Source organism: Tenrec ecaudatus, chromosome 2, assembly GCF_050624435.1.
Source record: "Tenrec ecaudatus isolate mTenEca1 chromosome 2, mTenEca1.hap1, whole genome shotgun sequence".
Taxonomy (NCBI): domain Eukaryota; kingdom Metazoa; phylum Chordata; class Mammalia; order Afrosoricida; family Tenrecidae; genus Tenrec; species Tenrec ecaudatus.
Window position 1 is genome coordinate 201325189 of NC_134531.1, and position 22321 is coordinate 201347509.

The following is a 22321-nucleotide window of genomic DNA, read 5'->3' on the forward strand; positions in this document are numbered from 1 at the left end:
CCATATTTTTTACCATATGTCTACTAGTTGTGTTAGTTAAGAACACATCAAAGAATAATACATAGTTTCCACGTCAAAATGCATAGTATAGAGATAGTGAATAAAACTACATGCATTATAAGAATACAGGGAATAATAAGTGCTAAAGCAAAGGTGAGAATTTCATCAACAGCTCTCACTGAATTGTGAAATCTCATATAATTCCTAAGGGTCAAGAATGGTTCTATTAAGTGAAATTCAAAGGCTCTTTTTAAGGAATTGAGGATAAATAGGTAAAGAAGGATCATGCGTACAATCATTGAAATATTTAAAATATATTAGTAAACAGGCAATCAAATTTAAATTACAATTTCCCATATGTTTCTCATTACCATATTCTTAGGCTTTGAGCATAATTTGTGTCTCCTGATTTCTTTCCTTCAAAAAAGACCCACGTGGAGAGAAGGGATGGGTGTCTACAACCTAACAACTGTCACCGAGTTCATCCTCATGGGGCTATCTGATCTCCCTGAAGTGCGCTACTCTCTCTTTGTGGTCTTTGCTGCAATCTATCAGGTCACTTTGGTAGGAAATGGAGCCATTCTCCTTGCCATTGGAACTGAGACAAAGCTGCAGACACCTATGTATTATTTTTTGGCAAATCTGTCTCTGGTAGATATTTTCTGCCCCTCAGCCACTGTTCCCAAGATGCTCAAGAACCTTTTGACTGAAAAGAAAAATATTTCTTTTGTTGGATGTGTTTTGCAGCTGTTTTTTCTAGCAGCCTTGGTAGGGACAGAAGTCTTCCTTCTTGCTGTCATGGCTTATGACCGATATGTGGCCATATGTTTCCCCCTTCGTTATACCCTCATCATGACAAAGGGACGCTGTGTCCTGCTCACCGCTGGAACCTGGGTTGCAGGGTTTCTGAACTCCCTTCTGCACACCGTGTTCACATTCCGCCTGTCTTTCTGTAAATCTAATCATGTCAACCAATATTATTGTGACATTCCTCCAGTGGTGGCCCTCTCTTGCTCCTCCACATATGAGGCAGAAATGCTTTCCTTAGTGGTAGGAGGCATCTTGGGATTCAGTGCCTTCTTGATCACTGGTACCTCTTATGTTTACATTGTATCCACCATCCTGAAAATCCGGTCAGCAGAAGGGAAACGCAAAGCCTTCTCCACCTGTGCTTCCCATCTCCTTGTGGTTTGTTTGTTCTACAGTACAACAATATTTACCTACGTCCGCCCTTCTCCCAGTCACCACTCTCCAGCCAGAGACAGGCTCATCTCCATGCTGTATGGTATCTTAACCCCAATGTTAAACCCCCTCATCTACAGCCTGAGAAATACAGAAGTAAAAGGGGCTCTCAGAAGAGTTTTATGCCACCATACATGTTTACAGGAAGGATGATATTATTCAATTTGGAATCACTTATAAGAATAATATTGTTGATATATACAAGACAGACCTATATGCAATATAGAAATGTACACACGCCTACATAGAATTATAGAGCAATCTTTCTTTAGACCCTGGGTCACATTAAAAGGTCAACATTTCTGATTTACTAATTCCTCAGAATGAGATCTGCTTCTGTGACTATCACGTCCTTGAAAACCCAATGTAGCACTTCTGTTGTGTCCTTAAAAGATCAAAATCTACTCACTAGCAAAAGATTTCTCTATGTATACTCATGTGGAGCCACAATCAGTGCTCCTAGAAGCAGCAGTCAAGCTATCAAAAGACACATTACATAGGGTAAATTAGCTGCACAAGACCTCTGTAACTTGTTGAAAAGCAAGGATGCTACTTTTCAGTCTAAGGTGTGCCTGGCCCAGCTATGATAGTTTCAAATGCCAATTGCTTCATATGGATGTGAAATTTAGACACTTATTAAGAATACCAAACAATTCATGAATTTCAATTAAGGTAATGCTGAAGAATATTAAATTACCATCGAATGTCAAAAGAAAAAAATCTGTACTGGAATAAATTCAGCTAGAAACTACTTTAGAAGCAAGGGTGATGAGGATATGTCTCCTGTGCTTTGGGCCTGTTATCAGGAGAGACCAGTCACAGGAGAAGAAATCCCTGCTTGGTAAAGAGGAATGGCAACGAACAAGGTGAAAACTCTCTGAGCTGGATTGACACAGTGTCTGTAGCAATGAGTTCAGTTATCTAGGAATAATTGTGAAGATGGCACAGGACTGGACGGTGTTGATTTCTGTCTGTTGTTTGTAGCATCTTCATTGGTCAAAAACTATTTAGTTTCACTTAACAACAACTTCCATGAATCTTGGGATGATGCTGGGTAAGTTTTGGGCTGCTAATAACAAGATATTCTTTCAAACCACAGCATATAGATGAGGGTTTCTACTACAATAAAGACTTACAAAAACCCCAGAATTTTATATAAAGGATTTAGGAATGCCTTGATGATAATTGGTTTGGGGGCTTTACGTATATGAATATTTATCTCTATCTACATTTGTTCTTTGATGTGTTCAAGTTAGAATTCATGTACATTTAAGAAAATTCCACATTGCTGTACCCCATTTTTTCAATTATTATCATTGCGCTCATTTTTAGGTCAATTAACATCATTATGTGTTCACCTTATTACGTGTCCCTTATTTTATTAAGCATATTATCATTTTCAGCAACTGGTGTCTCTCTCTGTTTTATTTTTCTAACAGTTTTATGGACAATAATTTACATATTATACAGTGAGTAGTTTATTCATTCGTTCATATCCTAAAAAAACAGATATTTTTATGACTCAAGAGTCAAGTTTTAGTAATTTCTCTAGTATTAGAGATTTAAGCTGAGTGTTTTTTAAACAAATGTGGATCGATTGCCATATTCTGTTCCCATAATCAAACACATACGTATTCTTATACACCTCTATTTGCATATATTTATGTCATCTATATCTAAATAACCCTCATTATGTTTATATTCATTCCCATTTCAATATATGTTATACATGTTATACCTAAATATCTTGTTAATATGCATCCTTAGCTTGATCATTTTGATTATTCTCTTTTCCATTTGGTTTCCAATCTATAAATCTTTGCTCCTTTAAGTTTCCTGTGACCACAAGCATTCTCAGTTCCACATATCCCTCAAAGGAGAGGATTTACTTAAATCTACATGCATCTCCAATAGCACATACGTTATTTGGTTCACTATTCTATCATCTGCACTTCTTTATTTGCAAAGATACAAGTGACATCGTCCCACACACACATCAATAAACTCAGTTGTAGCACGAAGTTCTTGTTCCTGGCATCATTTTTTTCGGAAATTCAAAAGTTACGTTAGTTGTCATTGAGTCACCACTGACTTATGCAATCTTTGTGTAACAGGAAGACACTGAATGTTATCTTTGTCAGCATTGTAAATTGGAGGCCATTGGTATCATTTGAATCCTGCTGCTTCAGACACATGAGCTATTCTCTGCTGACTAGAGGGTTGCTATAGATCAGAATTAACTCAGTGGCAGTAAGCTCATCTTGGAGTTGAAGATTTATATTCATTGTGAGGAGAGGAATGCTGTTTCTATGAATCTCTCTCATTTCTCACTCTGTCACTCTAGAGATAGGAATAATATCTCTCTGAACTACTAATTGTATAATATTCCTTATTAGGTCAGCAATGATATGTCAATTTTATTCTTTTTACCATGCCTCTTCATCTCAATTACTTCCAGTAAACTGTCCTCAGTTAGATGAACTCACCTTTGATAAGATTTTGTCATTATAGGCAGTATTTGTCATCTCTGCATCTCTAATTTTTCACACTGTCTGCTGTTTAATAGCATGACGGAATTCCTCTTAGAAGAATCCTGCTCTCCTTACGATGAAGCACAGCCGTCCTCACCCTATTGATGTGTGCTTATTTCACTCAAATCATCCTGGTCTCCCTTGAACCAGCATTGATCTTTCGCATATTATGGAACCTTAACAACGAAGACCTTATATGGTGTACCTTTGTCACAGAGGCTAATAACTGATTTGATAGGTCACGTCCTCAACTCAGCATGTTTTCAGTCTGTTTGCACCACATGTTATAGGACTAATCATGGTTGAAACCAGTCAAATATCTGTTATTTAACTTTAGATGCAGGGGGAAATCTATGCAGAAGTGAAAAAGAAAATGAAACAATAAGTGTAAAGATTTAGGAAGTGTTACATTTTGCCTTCTTTAATTGTGCTCAACATAGCATAATTTATACTTAATATGTTACAACCAAGTAGAAACATCATTGCATTAAAAATCACAGAATTTATTAAATATAATCCTATACATGATTTGATAAAAACTTAAAAATTTAACCATGTGCCCATTTTACTATGTAATTTCATATTTAATATTTCATCAATTATTTGTATAGTTTTTTCTCCAGTGTAATATTGGTGTTGCATTTGCATTACTCAAGTCACTGTTGATACCCAAATAGTAATACCAACAAAAATTGAGTCCATTACTATTGAGTCAATCTGATTTAATGTTGATGGACAGATCAGCTTAAAATAGCTTTCAAACTGATTTAAAGTACATCAATTAAACCCAAGGAAAGCCACATGTTAGGTACTTTACTAGTCTTGGATACCTGGCATATGTGAAATGATGTATCATTTTATACCCCATTTTCAAAATCAAAACTGACTAATTGTACTGGATGTCTTTAAAAACTCTCATGGGAATTTTGAATCAGGAAAAAATTTAAAATAAAATAAATCCATAAGATTTTCTTATAAAATATATGAGTAGTAATTTTATGTATTAAAAGGTATAAGACATTAGTTTTAAAGGGGCCTTTATCAAAGCAAAAATAATTCTGCTAAAATTGAAGCAAGAACAAACATCAAATTAATGGTGAACTTTAATGAATGAATGGTGATTTCATTGATGCTTTAATAAAAAAGTATATGGGACTATGTCCCCAAACAAATCAATAGCTGGCAAATTGATAACTCATTTTCAGCAGAAAAGAGGCAATGTTGAAGATGAAGCCAACATAGGCAGACCATTCACATAAAATTGCATAAAATTTTGTGCCTGAACTGAACAGGATGGATAATTCACAAATAAACAGTTAACAACATAGATTTCTCAATTGTTTCATCTTAACAATTTTGAATTGCAAAATTAAAGTTGAGTAAATTTTATGCTCCAGGAGTGCCAAAATTGTGGCACCCACATCACTGCAGATGAAAGCAGAGCTTTCCATAGGAGTTTTACACAAATGAGATGACGATTTTAAAGCATTTCTTGCAAGAACTCTAACAGGAGGTAAAACATAGCTTTACAGCACAACTCTGAAGACAGAGCAGTAACTACCGATAGGCACAAGTGGTCCACTGAAAGCACAAATGTATCAGTCAAGAGCAAAAGCCAGAGAAACTGTTATTGGATGCTTAAGGTGTTTGGCTTGTTGACTTTCACAAAGTACAAAGAATAATTAAGTCTGCTTATTATGATAAGTGTTTTGAGAAAATTAGCCAAAGCTTTACCAGAAAACACAGGCAAAATCTGTACCAGAGGGTGCCCACCATGCGAATGACCTTGATCATTAATTTCCTAGATCAAATAAAGACCATTTTGTGAGACTTTTAATAGAAAATAATTGGGCATTCACATACAGTCCTGATTTAGTTCCTTGTGACTTCTTTTCTTTCTAATCTGGAAAAAAATACTAAAGGGCACCAATTTTTCTTTTATTCAGTTAGCAATGTGAAATCATGGCAGAACACCCAGAGCCCTCAATTTTTTTGGAGCAAGCTAAGTGGCTCTTTTAATCTTAAAAAAGGGTCTTAAGCATTGATTATATTTTTTATTTTATTTATTTTTCTTTTTTTACATTTTATTAGGGCGATTAAATATTTTATTTTTTAAAAATATTTTATTTTTATCTGTTATTTAATTCCATTTCTCCACAGACTTTTTGAAACATCTATATATATGCAAGAGCTGACCAACAATACCAAAGGAAATATCAGAACCATGTTAAAACTGTTGGCAGTTGGTAGGGAGGAATCAAACACAAAATATTATAATGGATTTAAATTTAAAATAGGTCTGGAATCCATTGGCTGCTGTGAATGCCTTGCCACCTCAATTCCAGAAAGGGTTAATCTTAAGATTAAGCTGTTCTATACATTCAGTTCCGATTTTACCATCTTTGTCAACACTGTCCTGTCTGTGTGTATATGGAACTCACAATAGTTTTGTCATGCAATACAGGCTAACCAGATTTAAGTTGTTGCTTTACACATGGTGATCTAAACCACAAAACAAATTGTCTATAATAAACATGTACAAATATTTAATGGATTCCATGTGAGGTCATCCTAGCAGGAATTTTAATGGGGAAATGGGCAGCTGGCCTGAATAAACATATGCAAACAGACAGGAGGAGCCATTTGTGATATTTTTACCCACAACATTGATCCCACTACAATCACACAATTTGAGATTATTTGTAGTACAGAGCTCCCAAAACTCGTGCAATATACCAAATAAAGCTGGAGGTGATTTAATCATTGATGTGTGGTTAAACCTGTCTATTCCAATTTATAGTGGCCCTGGTGAAAACAGTAGGACTAATCTGTAGAGTTTCCAAGACTATAAAGTTTATTATAGGGAAAACAGATGGTTACAATGCTCTCACATGTAGTGTCCGGTTGGCCGAAACCACCAGACTTTCCAATTGCAGACAAGGGCTTTAAACACTAAATCAATGGCATTCCTCAAGGTGTGATCAGAGGAGATCATGTCATTTTACCCTCCAGGCTGCAAGTAGGTCTGCTTATTGTACCACTTGGTCAGATCTCTTGTCAAGGGACACATATCCAGTTTGAAGGTGATTGTTTAAAACATTCATTAGGAAATTAAGATAAACTCAGAAACAAATTAATTAAAAAACATAAATTAGGGGTTATAGGACTCAAGAATCCTAGATAAGACAGGTAGATCAAGAATGTAAAATAAATAATAAGAACATTGCCATTGAGTTGATGCCAATACATCATGACAGAGTGGAAATGCACTGGGGTTTCTGAGATTGCAACTCTGATGGGAATAGAACACCTCTGTCTTTCTCCTTGGAGTGGATGATGGTTTCAAACTACTAACCTTATGGAACCCAGCGTAACACACAGGGCCCATGCCACAGGGATTGAGACCAAGAAGCATCTTCTGTATCCCAGGTTTTAAGGAAATATATTCAGGGACTTTAGAATTTAGATTGCACTTTGAGTTCTTTAGATTACTTTCTAGTTTTATTTTTTATCAAGGATTAAACTGTCCAAAAATGCCCCCAATTTTTCTTCGAACATTTCTGAAGTAATTAGTTTTTAGTGTTTGCCAAAAGAACATAATGACTGGTTTTCAGCAGGGAAAGTGTGCTGTTTGCCATCTCCCAAGATTCAAACAAAACTTATACTTCATTGACTGCCCAATAATTTGATAAGAAAAGATCAGTAGACTCAGTCCAAGGTGATAGCATCCAAATATTACAATTTCATATTTTACTTTAATGAAAACGATCTGTTGTATCCTATAAACAAAACAAAAACAATTCACGCTCAATCTTCTTCGCAATTTATGATAAATTTGTGTTTCCATTTGCATTGGGAAAAGCCATGCTATTGTCTTTGATTTCTCTTACCCCACACTAGGAGTCTAAAACTAATCTTGTCAAGAACTTTTATAAAATATAACGAAGACCTGCTATTTCACCTAAAGAACTATTCTTGGCTGCAGTCAAGATGGAGCCCAGGGAAGGTGCACATACGGAGAGCTCTTTTGCCCACAGTGGGGCTGGTGTCTGAGAGGAGTAATGGGAGGATTCTGGTGAGGGAGGGGACCCTTGTGACAACCCTGAGACCTCCCCTGGCCACAAGGCAACCCCTCCCTACATCTTCCTTGAGCTGAAGATCTCAGGGATCTGTGATATGATCCTTGGGACATCTCAGCTCATCCGGCTGCACTGCCCCTATATGCTACCAGCACTGCGGCTGCAGTTGCGTATACACCACCCCACCCTCAGGCCTGGTCACCATTTCAGGAGCTGCTTGGCTGCCCTGCGGAGACCCACGCAGCTCTAGCAGAACACCCACCCAGCAGCTGCCCATTCTCAACAGTCCCGTAAGAGAGCTCCTCCCTTTTCCCATGGTTCAGTTCTCCACATGGTGGGGGTCTACCGCCATGCTGTGGTCTCTTCTTCCATTCACCATGGCCCAAGGAACTGACCTGCAGTCTACCTGTAGCAGGTAAGGGGCCCTCCCCACTGCATTATTGCCTGAAACCCCCTCCACCCATGCCAATGTCTGCCCACCCACTCCCATCTTGCCTCTGCTGAGTCTCCCACCAGCGCTGGTTTGTGCCACTTCCATGGCCGTCCCAATCCCGCCCCCCCCTTCCCCTCTCCTGCTGGCTCTGCACCAGCCCACACCAGCCCAGCATTTCCTTAACATACCAGGTCCATAGGGCTGGTGGACGCAGAGTGCATCCTCAATTCAAACAGCATTCGTCTGCCTCTCATAGCTTGACTGCAGAGCCCAGGGGAGAAGCAACCCAGGTATGAGGGATTCGCAGCAAACAACAGTCACACTACCTCAGACCCCAATGTGGCCACTGTATCCCACCTCCCAACCTTACCATTACACACAGGGCTCCTCGACTTCCCCCACCCACAGCAGCAAAGGCCTGTCCCAGGCCAATGTGACGGTCCCCACCCCCCGATGTGCCATGTGCCCTCACCTGTGCCAGCCACCCACAACCTGTCGAGGCTCTCCCCAGGCACCTGCACCAGGGTGGAGGGACTCTTTTCACTCTTGAGTGGTTCCCCTTCCCATGGCAGGGAGCCACCCCCCAAATTTACCTTCCTTTAGGCATCTTTTAAAAATTTAAAGAAGAGAAAAGGCTGCAAATCGTGGCCTGACAGCCCATTTCAAAGCAGCACAGGGGCAAACATAGAGGCCACAGCCCGACTCCAGTCAGTGAAACACCTCACCGCTTTTGACAACTGAATCCCCATCAAACCCTGCCTAAAAGGCAGTTCGACACTATTCTATTGTGACCTCAATCTAAGATAGAATATAGAACGAGGAGTAAAATATGAATCAAAAACATGCTTACAAATAGCGAGCTTAAAATGAAGGGATATTTTTATTGAGATAATATATCTTTGCTGTTTCCTGTTGGGTTTTACAATAACCTTTGAATCTACAGTTTGAATGCTCACCTTTATCTGGAACCAATGAAGAAGCCGGTCCTTCTCTTATCATGGGTAATTGGAGTCTTCATTCCCAGGGAGGAGGTTACTCAGAAAAAATACTTTCTTTACTCAACCTGGTTCCTTGCCAGAAACTTGTCTAAATATCTTATATTATACAGAATCAGAGAGCTTCAAGTTTTTATGCAATATGTTAAGGAGATAGAATCAATGTATTTACTTTCTAAATCCACTTAAAAATGTAATGTGCAACCTAGTGTAAGCCAAAAATATATTGCTTGAATTCTTCATTGACTGGTTGACATTTTCACAATATTATGCAAAAGTAAATATCAAATTTGAAAAATATTCAGCAATTATATATTTTTACGGGAGATGTAACAAAACTCAGATCAGGGTCACAATTTAAACTATGAAATCACTAAGTACTCTAACAAAATTTTCATTTATTATTATGTAATCACGTATTTCCTACTGCTTATTTATTTTCATCTTTTCTCTGCTATCTTGACCTTTTATTTTACCTCCAACTCTTCTTTTCCATTATCTTCCTCATATTTTTTAGCTTTTTGCTTCTTGTTATACTTTTTTGGCAAAAAGCACACATGCAACAAATAAAAGACTACCTACTACAGAAGTATGAATTTTTAGGGATCAAACATTTCTATGGACTACTTCTTTCTAAGTCAATGTGAGTATTAGCTGTAGGTTCAGCATGAAATAGAGTTAGATGTAATCAATGATTTGTAGCTGTAATCAACTATGTTATCATTGATGTTGAGGTCAGTAACCTAATGAACAATAGACACAGCTTTATTCTGCTCACAATGCTTATGTTTGAGCCAATGTATCATTGTATCATTTCATTATATCACTGTATTATTTCATTTCATTGAGTATCTTCCTCTTTTTCACTGACCTAAAACTTTACCATGTCCTTTTTTTTTTTTTGAGAGCTGGTCCTCCTAATAACATATTGCAAAGCCCAGAAAATGAAGTCTCACTCTGCTTGTGTCTAAAAGGCTTGTCTCCAAGCCATCAGCCATCGAAGTGAGATGTCAACTAAGTCCACATTAAAGAAGCATACCATAATCAGTCACCAAATGAGTATAAATCAAACAATCTGATTTCATAAGAAGGATTCATATCAGAACCTAAAGGATGAGAATCCAGTGTGCAGAAGGCTATGGATGGCAGTAGGAGTCCAATCTACATTTGGGGGATCTACATAGGACATAAGGCTCAATGGATCTCCCACTATCGACAATTGAGGAATGAGAGGAAAGTAGTTTTTAAACAGAGTGCATTGGAGAGATGAGTATAGAAGATCAAAGGGATAGACCTGACTTGAACAGTTAAAGATTTGTCAGTTTGATCGCTCCTCTGTTGCACGCTGGACCTGATCTGGTATTCAACGTTTTCTGTATTTTTTATTTGTTTTTTGTTTGTTCATATTAGAGTTTATCTCAGAGGGTTTATGTTAGTGTGGGTCACATTTAACACAATTTCTGTAGTTGTGTAATATGTTTTTCTGTGTTTTAATAAATGAACCACAGGATTGATGAATAGTATGTAGAATAATGGTTTTGGGGAAGGGTGGGTAAAGTGGTGGGTGTGGGGGAGGTAAAAGGTAAATGGGAGATAATGTCAAGGTGTCCATAAAGAAAAAGAACGTTCGGAAACTGATTGTGATAGCAACAATACAACACTGCATAATGGGACTAAACTGTGCAATGATATGGTACTTGTATGATCTCTCAATTAATGAAAAAGAGGATCTATAATTAAGGCAAAAAGATTTATTCAAGTGTTGGATTAAGAGCAGCAATCTAGATTAGGTGTCAACTACATTTACATGGAAGACGCAAACCAACATCAGTGACAAAAGGAAACCTTATGACCTGAAGCCAAAGGATGAAATGGTATCAGAATCCAAATTATGAGATTCTGATTTGCAGAAGGCCATGGATGGCAATGGAAGCTGTAAATGCATGTGTGACATCTGTACAGGAAACAAGTCTCCAGTGATTTCCTACTGTCCATAATGGAGGGTTGGAAAGACACTTGTTACCAGAGTGCATTAGAGAGATGGCTAGAGAAGATCAAGATGATAAACCTGATTTGCATGGTTAAAACCTTGTCAGTTGATTGCTTTGATGCATATTGGGTCTATTCTGGTTTTCAATATTTTCTGTGGTTTTCAATACAGCAAGAGAGAGAGAGAGAGAGAGAGAGAGAGAGAGAGAGAGAGAGAGAGAGAGAGAGAGAGGTTTATCTCAGATATATTTTGCCATTGGGAGTAATTCTATTGAATATTGTTATATATTCTTTTGTTTGGCGTATATAACCCAAAATTGATGAATCTATAGAGAGAGCAAAAAGATGGTTACCTTGGAGTCTTGAGGTGGTGGTGGGGCAGGGTAAAGAGAATCTGTTTGTTATCAAGGAGTTCATGAAGGAATAAAGTTTTTGGAAACTGAGTGTGGTAGCAATTTTACTATATTGCTTGATGTGAATGAACTATCAAATGATATTTATATTCTTTGGTACCTGTAATGTCCTAATATATTCAACTTATTATATATATTCTATTCTATTTTCTCTATATTCTCTAATATAGGGTAATATAAAATTCTGATAAGAGCCATAAGGACGTACATGTCTTACATGTGTTCCAAAACAGCCAAAACAAACCCCTTGTCATCCACTGTTTGGGCTCATGTTAGACCCCATGTGTCTCAGATTAGAACCCCTTCATAAGTTTCAGTTGCCTTTAAAACGGATGGAAACTGATCATAATCTAGGTAGACAAGAGAAACAAATCCATGGAAACTCATATATGTGTATAAGAGAGAGTTTTATATGAAGGGTATTTATACATTGAGAAAGCATCCCAACTCAATCCAGTCTAAGCCCTTAAATCCAATATTAGCCCATAGGTCAGATACCAATAGATAAAGTCCTCTTCAGACTCAAGAAAAACATGCAATGATGCTGAATTCAAGGGGATCCCGTGCCACTGAGTTGTAAGTCTTGTTGATCCAGTGCATTGTAAGTATCTCAGTATTGACAGGTCTCTGCATGACTTCTCCAGCTCCAGAGGACAGGTTGCCACAGGGTAGGTCCCAGAGCTTCTCCAGATACCAGGGTGTAGAGCCACGCATGCTGTCAGTATAGCATCTCCCAGGGAGTGAGCCTTGTCAGTAGAGTCTCCAAGGGAATGATCCAAGAGAAAGACATATTTCCTGCCTCCAAGGATAAAATACGGAAGTTCCCAGAATTCTGAGGAGAAGGCCATCCCCACACATAGGCATCATTGCTATAAACTGATTGACAGACTAGACTCCACCCTTTCTCTATTAATTCTTTCTAGTCCCAAATTGACACCAGATTATGTAACTACCACACCTACAAGTTGACAAATGAAACAACCCATTTGTCACCAAGGAAACTTTCACATAAATTGAGTTCAAAGTGATTACCTGAGGTCGCCTTTATTACAATGAGTGAGATTTGATTCTGCTCAACCAAAAACAAGAAATATCTTTTCAACAAATAAAAAGAAGGTAAGCCCATTATCAGTTGGTGGTGGTATACCTCTGAGTAGGCCAACATATACCAGGCAATTGGTTCAGGATTTCTAAGTCAAGAGGAAAGTAGCTCAGCTGCAGCAGGGCATCAAAGAGGAGGACACTTTCTTCCTTCCTCCACATCTCTGCTATTATTATCACTTCCATGAACCATTCCTAGTTTGAATTTTAATCTTTAATCTCATAATTTTATTTTCATTCCCCATTTTATGTTTTTATTCTCTTTGGTACTTGCCATGAGTTAAAAAATTATATTTCGTATGATATATATATACACATATATATATTTATAAATATTCTCTAGTGTAATATAAAATTCTGAAAACAGGGATTTTTGTGTTTTTCACAGTTCTTACTGCAGTAACTAGATCTTTGCCTTACAAGTATTCCCAAACTCCCAAACCAAACTCCTTGCCATGAAACAGTGGGCTGTTGATTAAGGAATGCACTGAAGTCTCTCCAAATGTTTGTAGTAATGGCAGTGACATAAGGAGTGAAGAGGTCAATTCTTTACAAACTGTAAAAGGGAAAAGGAAGTCATCTCTTAGAGTTATGTCCTTACAGCACAAACAACAGGCCTGGTAAATGTCTCCACTATGAGGTCAGACTGAGTGCCATACTAAAACATCTTAAGCAGGTTTACAGACTGAGATGAGATTAGAGCCATTCTGGCTAGGAATTGTCACCTGGGATAAGTTTGAAATAAATATGTGGGAAACACAATGACACAATTAGTAATGATTAAGAAAGTTTCCAGACCATGTACAGAACTGCTATTGTCCACCCCTTTGACTATACCTTTTAAAATGTTCAAATATTTCTGTCATTCCATCTCGTTCACCTCTAGAGGGAGTCCTGCTTTATCTCTCTTGCTGCGACCTTGCACTCCCTGCTATTGAGTCAATTCTGACACACAGGAAGCATAAAGGCAGGGAAGAACTCCCTTTGAGTATATGAATCTGACCTGGCCTTGTGTAGCCCCAACTCATAACCACTAAGCCAACAGTGCTACTGAAGTGGTCCTATGTTAAATAAACTTTGCTTTATCTCTTTCTGCTATGAAGTCCATGTGAGTGTGTGTGAAAGCAGCTTATCTCTAGCTCATCAGAGATGAAGAATTCACCAAGCCCTCCAGGAGGTGAATCAGATGCCATAATGGGTGCATAAAAAATGTGGTGAAGAAAGCTGATGGTGCTCAGATATCAAAAGATATAGCCTCTGGGGTCTTAAAGGCTTGAAGATAAACAAGTGCCCATCTAGCTCAGAAAGAATAAATCCCACATGGAAGAAACACCCAAGCCTGTGTGATCATGAGGTGCCTAAGGGATCAGGTATCAGGCATCTAAGACCCAAAACAAAATAGCACCCAGGATGAATGGGGGTTGGGGAGGAGGCATGAAGTGGAGACACAACGCCCATCTGTAGACATTGGACAACCCCTTACAGAGGGGCCACAGGGAAGAGATGAGCCAGTCAGGGTGCAGTATGCATCAATGAAACACACACATTTCCTCTAGCTCTTTGGTGCTTCCTTCCCCCCACTATCATGACCTCAATTCTACCTTACAAAGAGGATTAGACCAAAGCATGCACACTGCTACAGATAGGGCCCACAACACAGGGAATCCGGGATAGATAAACCCCTCAGGACCAACAAGGAGAGTAGAGTTACTAGGAGGATTAAGGTAGGGTAGGGGGAGAAAGGGGAAATCAATCACAGGGATCACCCTAGAACCCCACCCCAAGGGAACAAATAATGGAAAATTGGGTGAGGGATTGACAGAGGACAATGAAAGATATGGAAAAATATATAAATTATCAAGGGTTTGTGATGGAGGACCGGCAGTGTTGGGAGGGGAAGAAAAGGGTAGCTGATATCAGGGGCTCAAGTGGGAAGAGAATGCTTTGAAAATAATGATGGTGGCATAAGTGCAAATGTGCTTGACACTTTGTAGGAATGTAGGAATTGTCACAAGAGATGTAAGAGTACCAAATAAAAGTATTAAAAAAAAAAGTTGGATCTGACATTCCTGTGGAGAACCAAGTGCCAAAGGACAGGGAATATAGAAATCTAGGGAAAGAATAAAGAAAACACAGAAAGAACACTGACACACTATGTTAAATGGTAACCTGTAGTTTCAAACTATTTGTATAGAATTGACAAATGGGAACACAACCACTGTGAACATTTTCTTAAAGAAAATATGTGTGCATAAGCAAATGTGGTGAAGAAAGCTAAGGGTGCCTGGCTATCAAAAGATATAGCACCTGGGGTCTTAAAGGTTTGAAGATAAGCAAAGGGCCATCCAGCTGAGACGCAACAAAGCCCACATGGAAGAAGCAAACCAGCCTGTGTGATCATGAGGTGTCCATAATCAGGCATCAGGCATCAAAGACCCAGAACAAAGCATCATATCAATGTGAATGAGAGGGAGGGTGGAGTGGAGACCCCAAAACACATCTGTAGACAATTGGAAAAAGTCTTACAGAAGGGTCCCAAGGAAGAGACGAGCTTGTCAGGGTGCAGAATGGCACTGATAAAACATAAAATGTTTCTCTAGTTCTTTAATGCTTCCTTGCCCCCTCCACCTGCCAACTACTATGATCCCAAATCTACCTTACAAATCCAGTTAGACCACAGCATGTACACTGGTAAAGATAAGAGCTCACAATACAACAGGGAATCCAGGACAGATGAACCCCTCAGGATCAATAATAATACTAGGATCATTTTTGATACCTAATAGAGATACCAATAGGGTAAGGGTAAGGAGGTGGTGGGAGAACATATCACAGTGATCTACAAATAACCTTTTCTTAGGGGGGATGGGCAATGGAAAAGTGGGCGAAGTGAGACAGTAGTCAGTGTAAGAAAAGAAAAAAAAATTAAATGATCAAGGGTACATGAGGTAGAGAGTGTGAGGGAGGGGAAATGAGTTGATACCAAGAGCTCAAAGAGAAAGGAAATGTTTTTAAAATGATGATGACAGCATATGTACATTTGTGCATAACAAAATAGATGGATATATGGATTGTGATAAGAGATATAAGGGTTCCCAAAATGATTTTAAAAACCCTCAATAAATATATTTTAAAAATGAGTGAATGCAAAAATGGACTTAGTTACAAATATATTTCATTTAGGCAATCAACAAATAATAGTGTTTTGTTGAACTATTTTATATTCATTCCAATTTTGATTATTTTTTGCTTTCCTTTCTAATTTTTAACAAGACCATTTTATTGCAGGTTCTTACAACTCTTGTTACAATCCATACATCAATTGTATCAGACATATTTGTACATATATTGCCATCGTTTTTTTTTCTTGATATTTGCTCTCTATTGAGTCCTTAGGATCAGCTCCTCTTTTTTCCTCCTTCCACTCACCAGTGTGGTCCCTTAATACATTACAGATTGTTATTATTTTCATATCTCAAACTAACTGCTGTTTCCCATCCTCTCTAGTTTCTGCTATTCTTCTCCGTGGAGGGGGGTTGTGGTTATGTGCCATTCATTGCTATTGGTAAACACTTCCTTCTGACCTGTCCCCACTTTCCCAATTCCCTTTTGCTCTAGCTATTCTCATTCTGGTTACTGGGTTCTGTGTGTCGTGAGTTTATCTCTTGCTTATACCTATGTACATGCTCTGATCCAGTCCAGACAGGAAAGCAGTACTGGGGTCATGATAGTGGGGGAAGAGGAAGCCTCAAGCAACCAGAGATATATTGCTTGATCCATCATTACTCTATGGCACCCTGATTGACTCCTTTCTTCCCTGCAAAACTTCTGTGGGGGAATGTTCCATTGTCTACAGATGGGCTTTGGATCTCCCTTTGACCCCCTCTTTCTCCCCATTGTATTTTTATTTGAGTGTTATTTGTTATGAATCTTCTGATGCCTTTTACTGGGTCCCGATGACACTTCATGGTCACAGCGACCGGGTGTGTTCTTCCATGTGGGCTTGTCGCTTCACTGTTGGAGGGTCGCTTGTTTAACTTCACACCTTTAGGACCAGACATTATATCTTTTAATAGCCAGGCACCATCTGCTGTCCTCACCACCTATTCTTATACACCCATTTTGTTTTCAGTGATCAGATGTGGGGTGGGGTGAAGTTATAAGCACCACAAAATACCATTTTTTAGAACAAAGTGTTCTTGTATTGATGGAGGTTATGATCTGAGGCCCAAGGCTCATCTGCAGCCTCAGATGATTGCCTTATAAATATATGTAAGTAGGCCAATGCCTCTACTTTATGGGTTAACATATCTATGGGTTTTATGGGTTAACACATATATGTTAATAACTGTATCTATGTCTTTGCTTCCCAAAGATTTCCTGTTTCTTTTTGCTTCTTCCTGCCCCACCACCACGTTGCCGCTTATTCCACTCCTTAATACTTCCTCTCTCCTAGATTGGTGCTGCTGTAAAACCCACAGGCTCCCTACAACCTCCTAGTTGTTGATTTTAATTCCCTAGTTGTTTCCCTGTCTATGGAGTTGTTTGCTCATGTACACTTTCCGCCACCACCTTTTCCCCCAAGACTCTCTGGGGCCGTTAGCACCGTTGCTTTCTTCCCCGAACTTTCTTCCCATGTCTGGTTTATATAAGTAGGCAAACCAGCAATGTCCTAGTCCAAACAATAAGAAAACAAAAGGTAGAAAAAAGAAAAGGAGATAAAAAAATAAAACATACGTCATTCCAGGTCTGTCCACTGGCCTTTAGGAATCTCTCCACCCTCGTCCTGGAGCAATTCAGGGGCTGCCCCTTCTAACCTGAAATCTAATATGCGGCCTCCTTAGTAGCTCTGTGGATTGGCTTTGCCCCAATTGCTAATATGTAATGCTCCCTTCTCGGTTTGTCCCACTGTGGGTGATTGAGGCCACATTATCTCTGTACCCTGTGTCCCCATAATTTTCCTCCATTGCAGTCACTCTAGTTAGGGGACATGTCTTGAGCTGTTGGCAGTCCTACAGTCCTCTCTGTTCCTTAGCAGCTCCGTGGAGGGATAGCATCCTCCGGGCTTGGTTTGCCAATATGGAGTCAAGTCTGAATATCCCTTTCTTTTTTTCCTCCTTAATTTGCTTCTGTATGGGCATGGTAAGTTGGCTCCTTTGCCCCACCTGAAGGTTTTTGTTGTTCTTTGTGGTACATACATCTAGGATGGAGGTTTTACAGACTGTGGTTTGCGCCAGCCCTGTAGCCCAATCTTTTGATTCAATCCTCCACGTGGCTGTGTTTCCTTCCTGCTTTGGTGCACCCTGGTGGGGTCTGAATGAACACTCCCAATTTGCTGGCAACACAACCAATACTCTCCCCATGGATAGTTTAGTGTCCAGGTACCCACATTCCATCACCTCAGTTTCTCTCCCACCCCTTTTATCCCTCCTCCTGCCTCATCCCACCTTCCTTTCCTTTATGTTGGATTCACATGTACCTCCTTGGTTTTGGTTTGACCTCCACCTGACGTGTGCCTCCACCCGTATATTGTGAGATAAGTGTTTTTTCTTCTATAGCTACTGTGCTGATTATACTTATTTCAGGAGATTCAGGTTATAATTGTCCTTTTGTGATTGGCTGACCTCGCTTAACAATTCCCAACAAGTCTTCCCATGAAATGATGTGATTCATGTGATCGTCCCTGCATTTTAGTGCCTCATGGTACTCCCTTGTGTGCATGTGCCAGAGTATACTAATTCACTTGTCCATCAAAGGACATGTAGGGTCTTTCCATCTCTTTTGGTTTATGAATTTGGCCCTAATAAATATTGAGGTGCAGATAACTAGTCATGTTTTATTTCTTACCTCTTTCAGGTATATTTCCAGTAGAGCTGGATCATAAGATAGATTGATTTTCATTTTCTTTCACTATCGCCACATTGCTTTCCACAGTGTCTGTATTTACTACACCACCGCCAGCCGTGGAGGAGAGTTCCTATTTCGCCACATCCCCTCCAACATTTGCTGCTCTCCAGTTTTCTGATTTGGGCTAACCTCAAGAGTGTTAGATGGTATCTCATTTTTGTTTTTAATTTGCAATTTTTTATGACTAATGAGTGGGAGCACTTTCTCATGTGTTTATTGGCCATATAGGTCTCCTTCCTATTGAAACTACTTTTTAGTTCTTTTCCCCCAATCCTCAGGGGGTTAACTGCTTTCTTCTTTTTTTTCAGGGAGGGAGAATATTGTACATTTTAGTAATATGTCTTTTGTATAAAATGACATTGCTAATAGTCCTCTCCCAATCTCTGATTTGCCTTGTTGCCCTTCGGTGAATTCTTTCGACTCACACAGGTGTTTTATGATTATTAAATCCCATTGTTGATTGTCAGTTCGCCTGTGTGTTTTCCCTTATCAATCACAGTTAGACATAGCATTCTCTGGGCCAATTATTTTAGGCTACTCTGGATTCCCTTTTTCATGATCCTGATGTTATGTGATTTTACTTCAAGTTTGTGATTCACCTTGAGTTTGTTCTTGTGCATGGGGCAAGGTAAACATCTTGTTGTATTTTTCTACATGGGGATATCCATTTTTTCCATCACCACTGGTTACAGAGGCATCTAGCTTCCACTGGATGCTTTTAGGGTCCCTATTGAAGATCAGTTGTCTATATGCAGACAACTTTATTTCTGAGCTTTCTGTTCTTTCCATTGCTCTGACTATCTTCATTATGCCAGTGCCATGTTCTTTTGACCACTGTGGCTGGGTAGTAGGCATTAAAGTAATATAATGCCAGTCTTCTGATTTTGTCTTTCTTCTTGAGGAATTCTCTGCTAATTCTGAACTTCTTCCCTTTCCATAGGAAATTGGTGGTCAGTTTTTGCAATTCTTTGAAGAAGCTTTTTGGTATTTGAATGAGAATAGTGATAAACTTATAGAGTTCTTTGAGTAAGATGATATGTTTAGTATGTTGAGTCATTCAATACATGAATATGGGATGTTCTTCCATTTGTTGAGGTCAAATTTGGTTCCCTTTAGTTTTGTAGGAACTTGTAGTTTTCCTTGTATAGAACTTAGGATTTTTGATTAAATATGTTCCTAAGTATTCAATTTATTTGGACTATTGTGAAGGGTACTGCTTCTAGGTTTCCTCTTCCATAGTCCTGTCCAATGTATATACCAAACCAATAGACTTCTGTTTGTTGATATTGTATTCTGCCATCTTTCCACATTCCTCTATCACTGTAAGTACACCCAATGTGGAGCTTTGGGGATTTTGAATATATAAAATCATTTCGTCTGCAAATAATGATAGTTTCACCTACTCCTCCTCCCAGTGAGATACCTCAAATGTCTTTTGGCTGTCTTATGTTGTTAGCTAGGACCTCCAGTACTATATTAAATAGAGGTGTGGACGAACGGCATCCTTGTCTGCTCTCCTTTTTCAGTAGGATTGTTTTTGTCTTTTCTCCATTGTCTATGATGTTAGCTGTTGACTTTTCGTAGATAGCTTGCATTAACTTTAGGAATTATCCTTCCATTCCTATCTTCATGAGCATCTTTATTAGGAATGGACGTTGGATTTTGTCAAATGCTTTTTATGCACCTAGCAATATTATTGTGTTGTTCTTATACTTTTCCTTATCAATATGGTGTATAATATTGATGGATTTTCCATTTGAAACCATCCCTGCATGCCAGGGATGAATCTCACCCGATCATGGTAGATGATAGTTTATATACATTTGTATTCTATTGGCCAATTATTTCTTAAGGATTTTTGCATCTATATTCATTAGTGATATCAGTCTGTAGTGGAGTCCTTGACATGTTTGGGTTTCAAACTTATACCAGTTAGAGGATAAGTTTTGGAGTTTTCCTTCCTTTCTATGCTCTGCAATAATTTGTGAATGATCGGTGTCAACTCTTCCCTGAATGCTTGGAAGAATTGCCCTGTGAAGCCATCTGATCCGGGGCGTTTTTTGTTGATAGCTTCTTGATAACCATATCTATTTCTTTTTTCACTATGACTTTGTTGAAGTTCTTGACCTATGTCTGGGATAATATAGGGAGGGACTGTTTTTCAAAGTATTGATCCTTGTCTTTCAGGTTTTTGAACTCATTAGAATATACTCCTTCATAGTACTTTCTGATTATCCTTTTAATCTCATTGGGATGTGCTGTGATTTCTCTTGTTTAATTTCTCATCCTGGCTACAGATGTTTGCTCCTTCATTTCTTTGGTTAGGTTCACCAGTGGTCTGTCAATTTTTTTGATCCTTTCATAAAACCCAATTTTAGATGTACTAAATTTTTGTATCATTCTTTTGTCTTCCCACTTGTAGAACTCTGCCCTAATTTTTAATTATTTCTTTACTTTTGCTATTGGAGGGGTTGTTCTGTTACCTCTGTTGTAGTTGCTAGAGGTTCTGTGCTAACGTATCAGTCCTCAGCCTCTCTTCTTCTTTCATATGTGCATGTATTGATATCAAACGGCCTCTGAGAAGTGCTTTCACAGTATCCCATAAGTTTTGAAACCTTGTATTCTCGTTTTCATTAGTTTCTAGAAACTTCCAAACCTCCTCGCTAATCTGAGCCAGCAAAAACTCATGTCACAGAAAATCATTGTTCATCCTCCAATTGTTTGCTCTTGCATTTCTGGTCATCTTTTAATTAATTTCTGGTCTTATAGTGCGGTGGTCTAAGAAAAATATCCGAATAAGCTCAAGTGTTTTAATTTACTCAGGCTTGACTTGTGTTCCAGCATGTGGTCTATTCTCAAACACGAGCCATTAGAATTGAAAAGAATGTGAATTTTTTTAGTTTGGATGGAAAGCTCTATAAATGTCTATCAAGTTCAGCTGCCTAATTGAATTGTTTAGCTCTATAGCCTCCTTGCTGATATTTACCTACGTCTGCCCTTCCTCCAGTCACCTATTCTCAGCCAGAGGCAGGCTCATCTCCATGCTGTATGATGCCAGTATCCCGATGTTTCTCAATGATCTTTTTCTGATAGCAGTGTATTATAATCACCTACTAAGATTGTGGAATCTATGATTTCTTTTATCATCTTTTGAATAGTTTGACAAATTTCACTGGTCCATTATTAAGAAGGTAAATTTACAATGTGTTTACTCTTTCCTAGCTTACTGATCCTTTGTGCTTTACATAATGCCTCACTTTGTCTCTATTTATGGTTCAAATCCTGAGGTCAATTTTGTTGGAGATTAGTAATGCCACCCCTGCTATTTTTTTTAGTTGCTGTTTTCCTCGTATACATTCCACCAGCCTTTTATTCTTATTTTATTTTTCTCTGTATCTTTAAGATGTGTCTCTTACAGGCAACAGTTATGTTTTCTGAGCCAGTTTTCTTGCCTTTTTCTTTTAACGTATGAATTGAGGCCATCGGGTTTCAGAGTTATTATCATGATAAGTGGATTCATTGTTGTCACCTAATGCCTTGTGTTTTGGGTGTTTCCCCCTCTCTATTCACGTCAGTGTGCTGTGTTTGTGTAGGGGGCCCCATTATTTTCCCTCTGCGACCCTATTATCTT

General features: G+C 38.7%; 1 protein-coding gene across 1 annotated transcript; it reads left to right on the forward strand.

The window, feature by feature from the left end:
* The first annotated feature begins 447 nt into the window (after positions 1-447).
* On the forward strand, positions 448-1395 carry LOC142441251 (olfactory receptor 5V1-like). Its single transcript, XM_075543301.1, has one exon. It carries the CDS (start codon positions 448-450, stop codon positions 1393-1395), a length of 948 nt encoding a protein of 315 aa, XP_075399416.1.
* The last annotated feature ends 20926 nt before the right edge of the window (positions 1396-22321 follow it).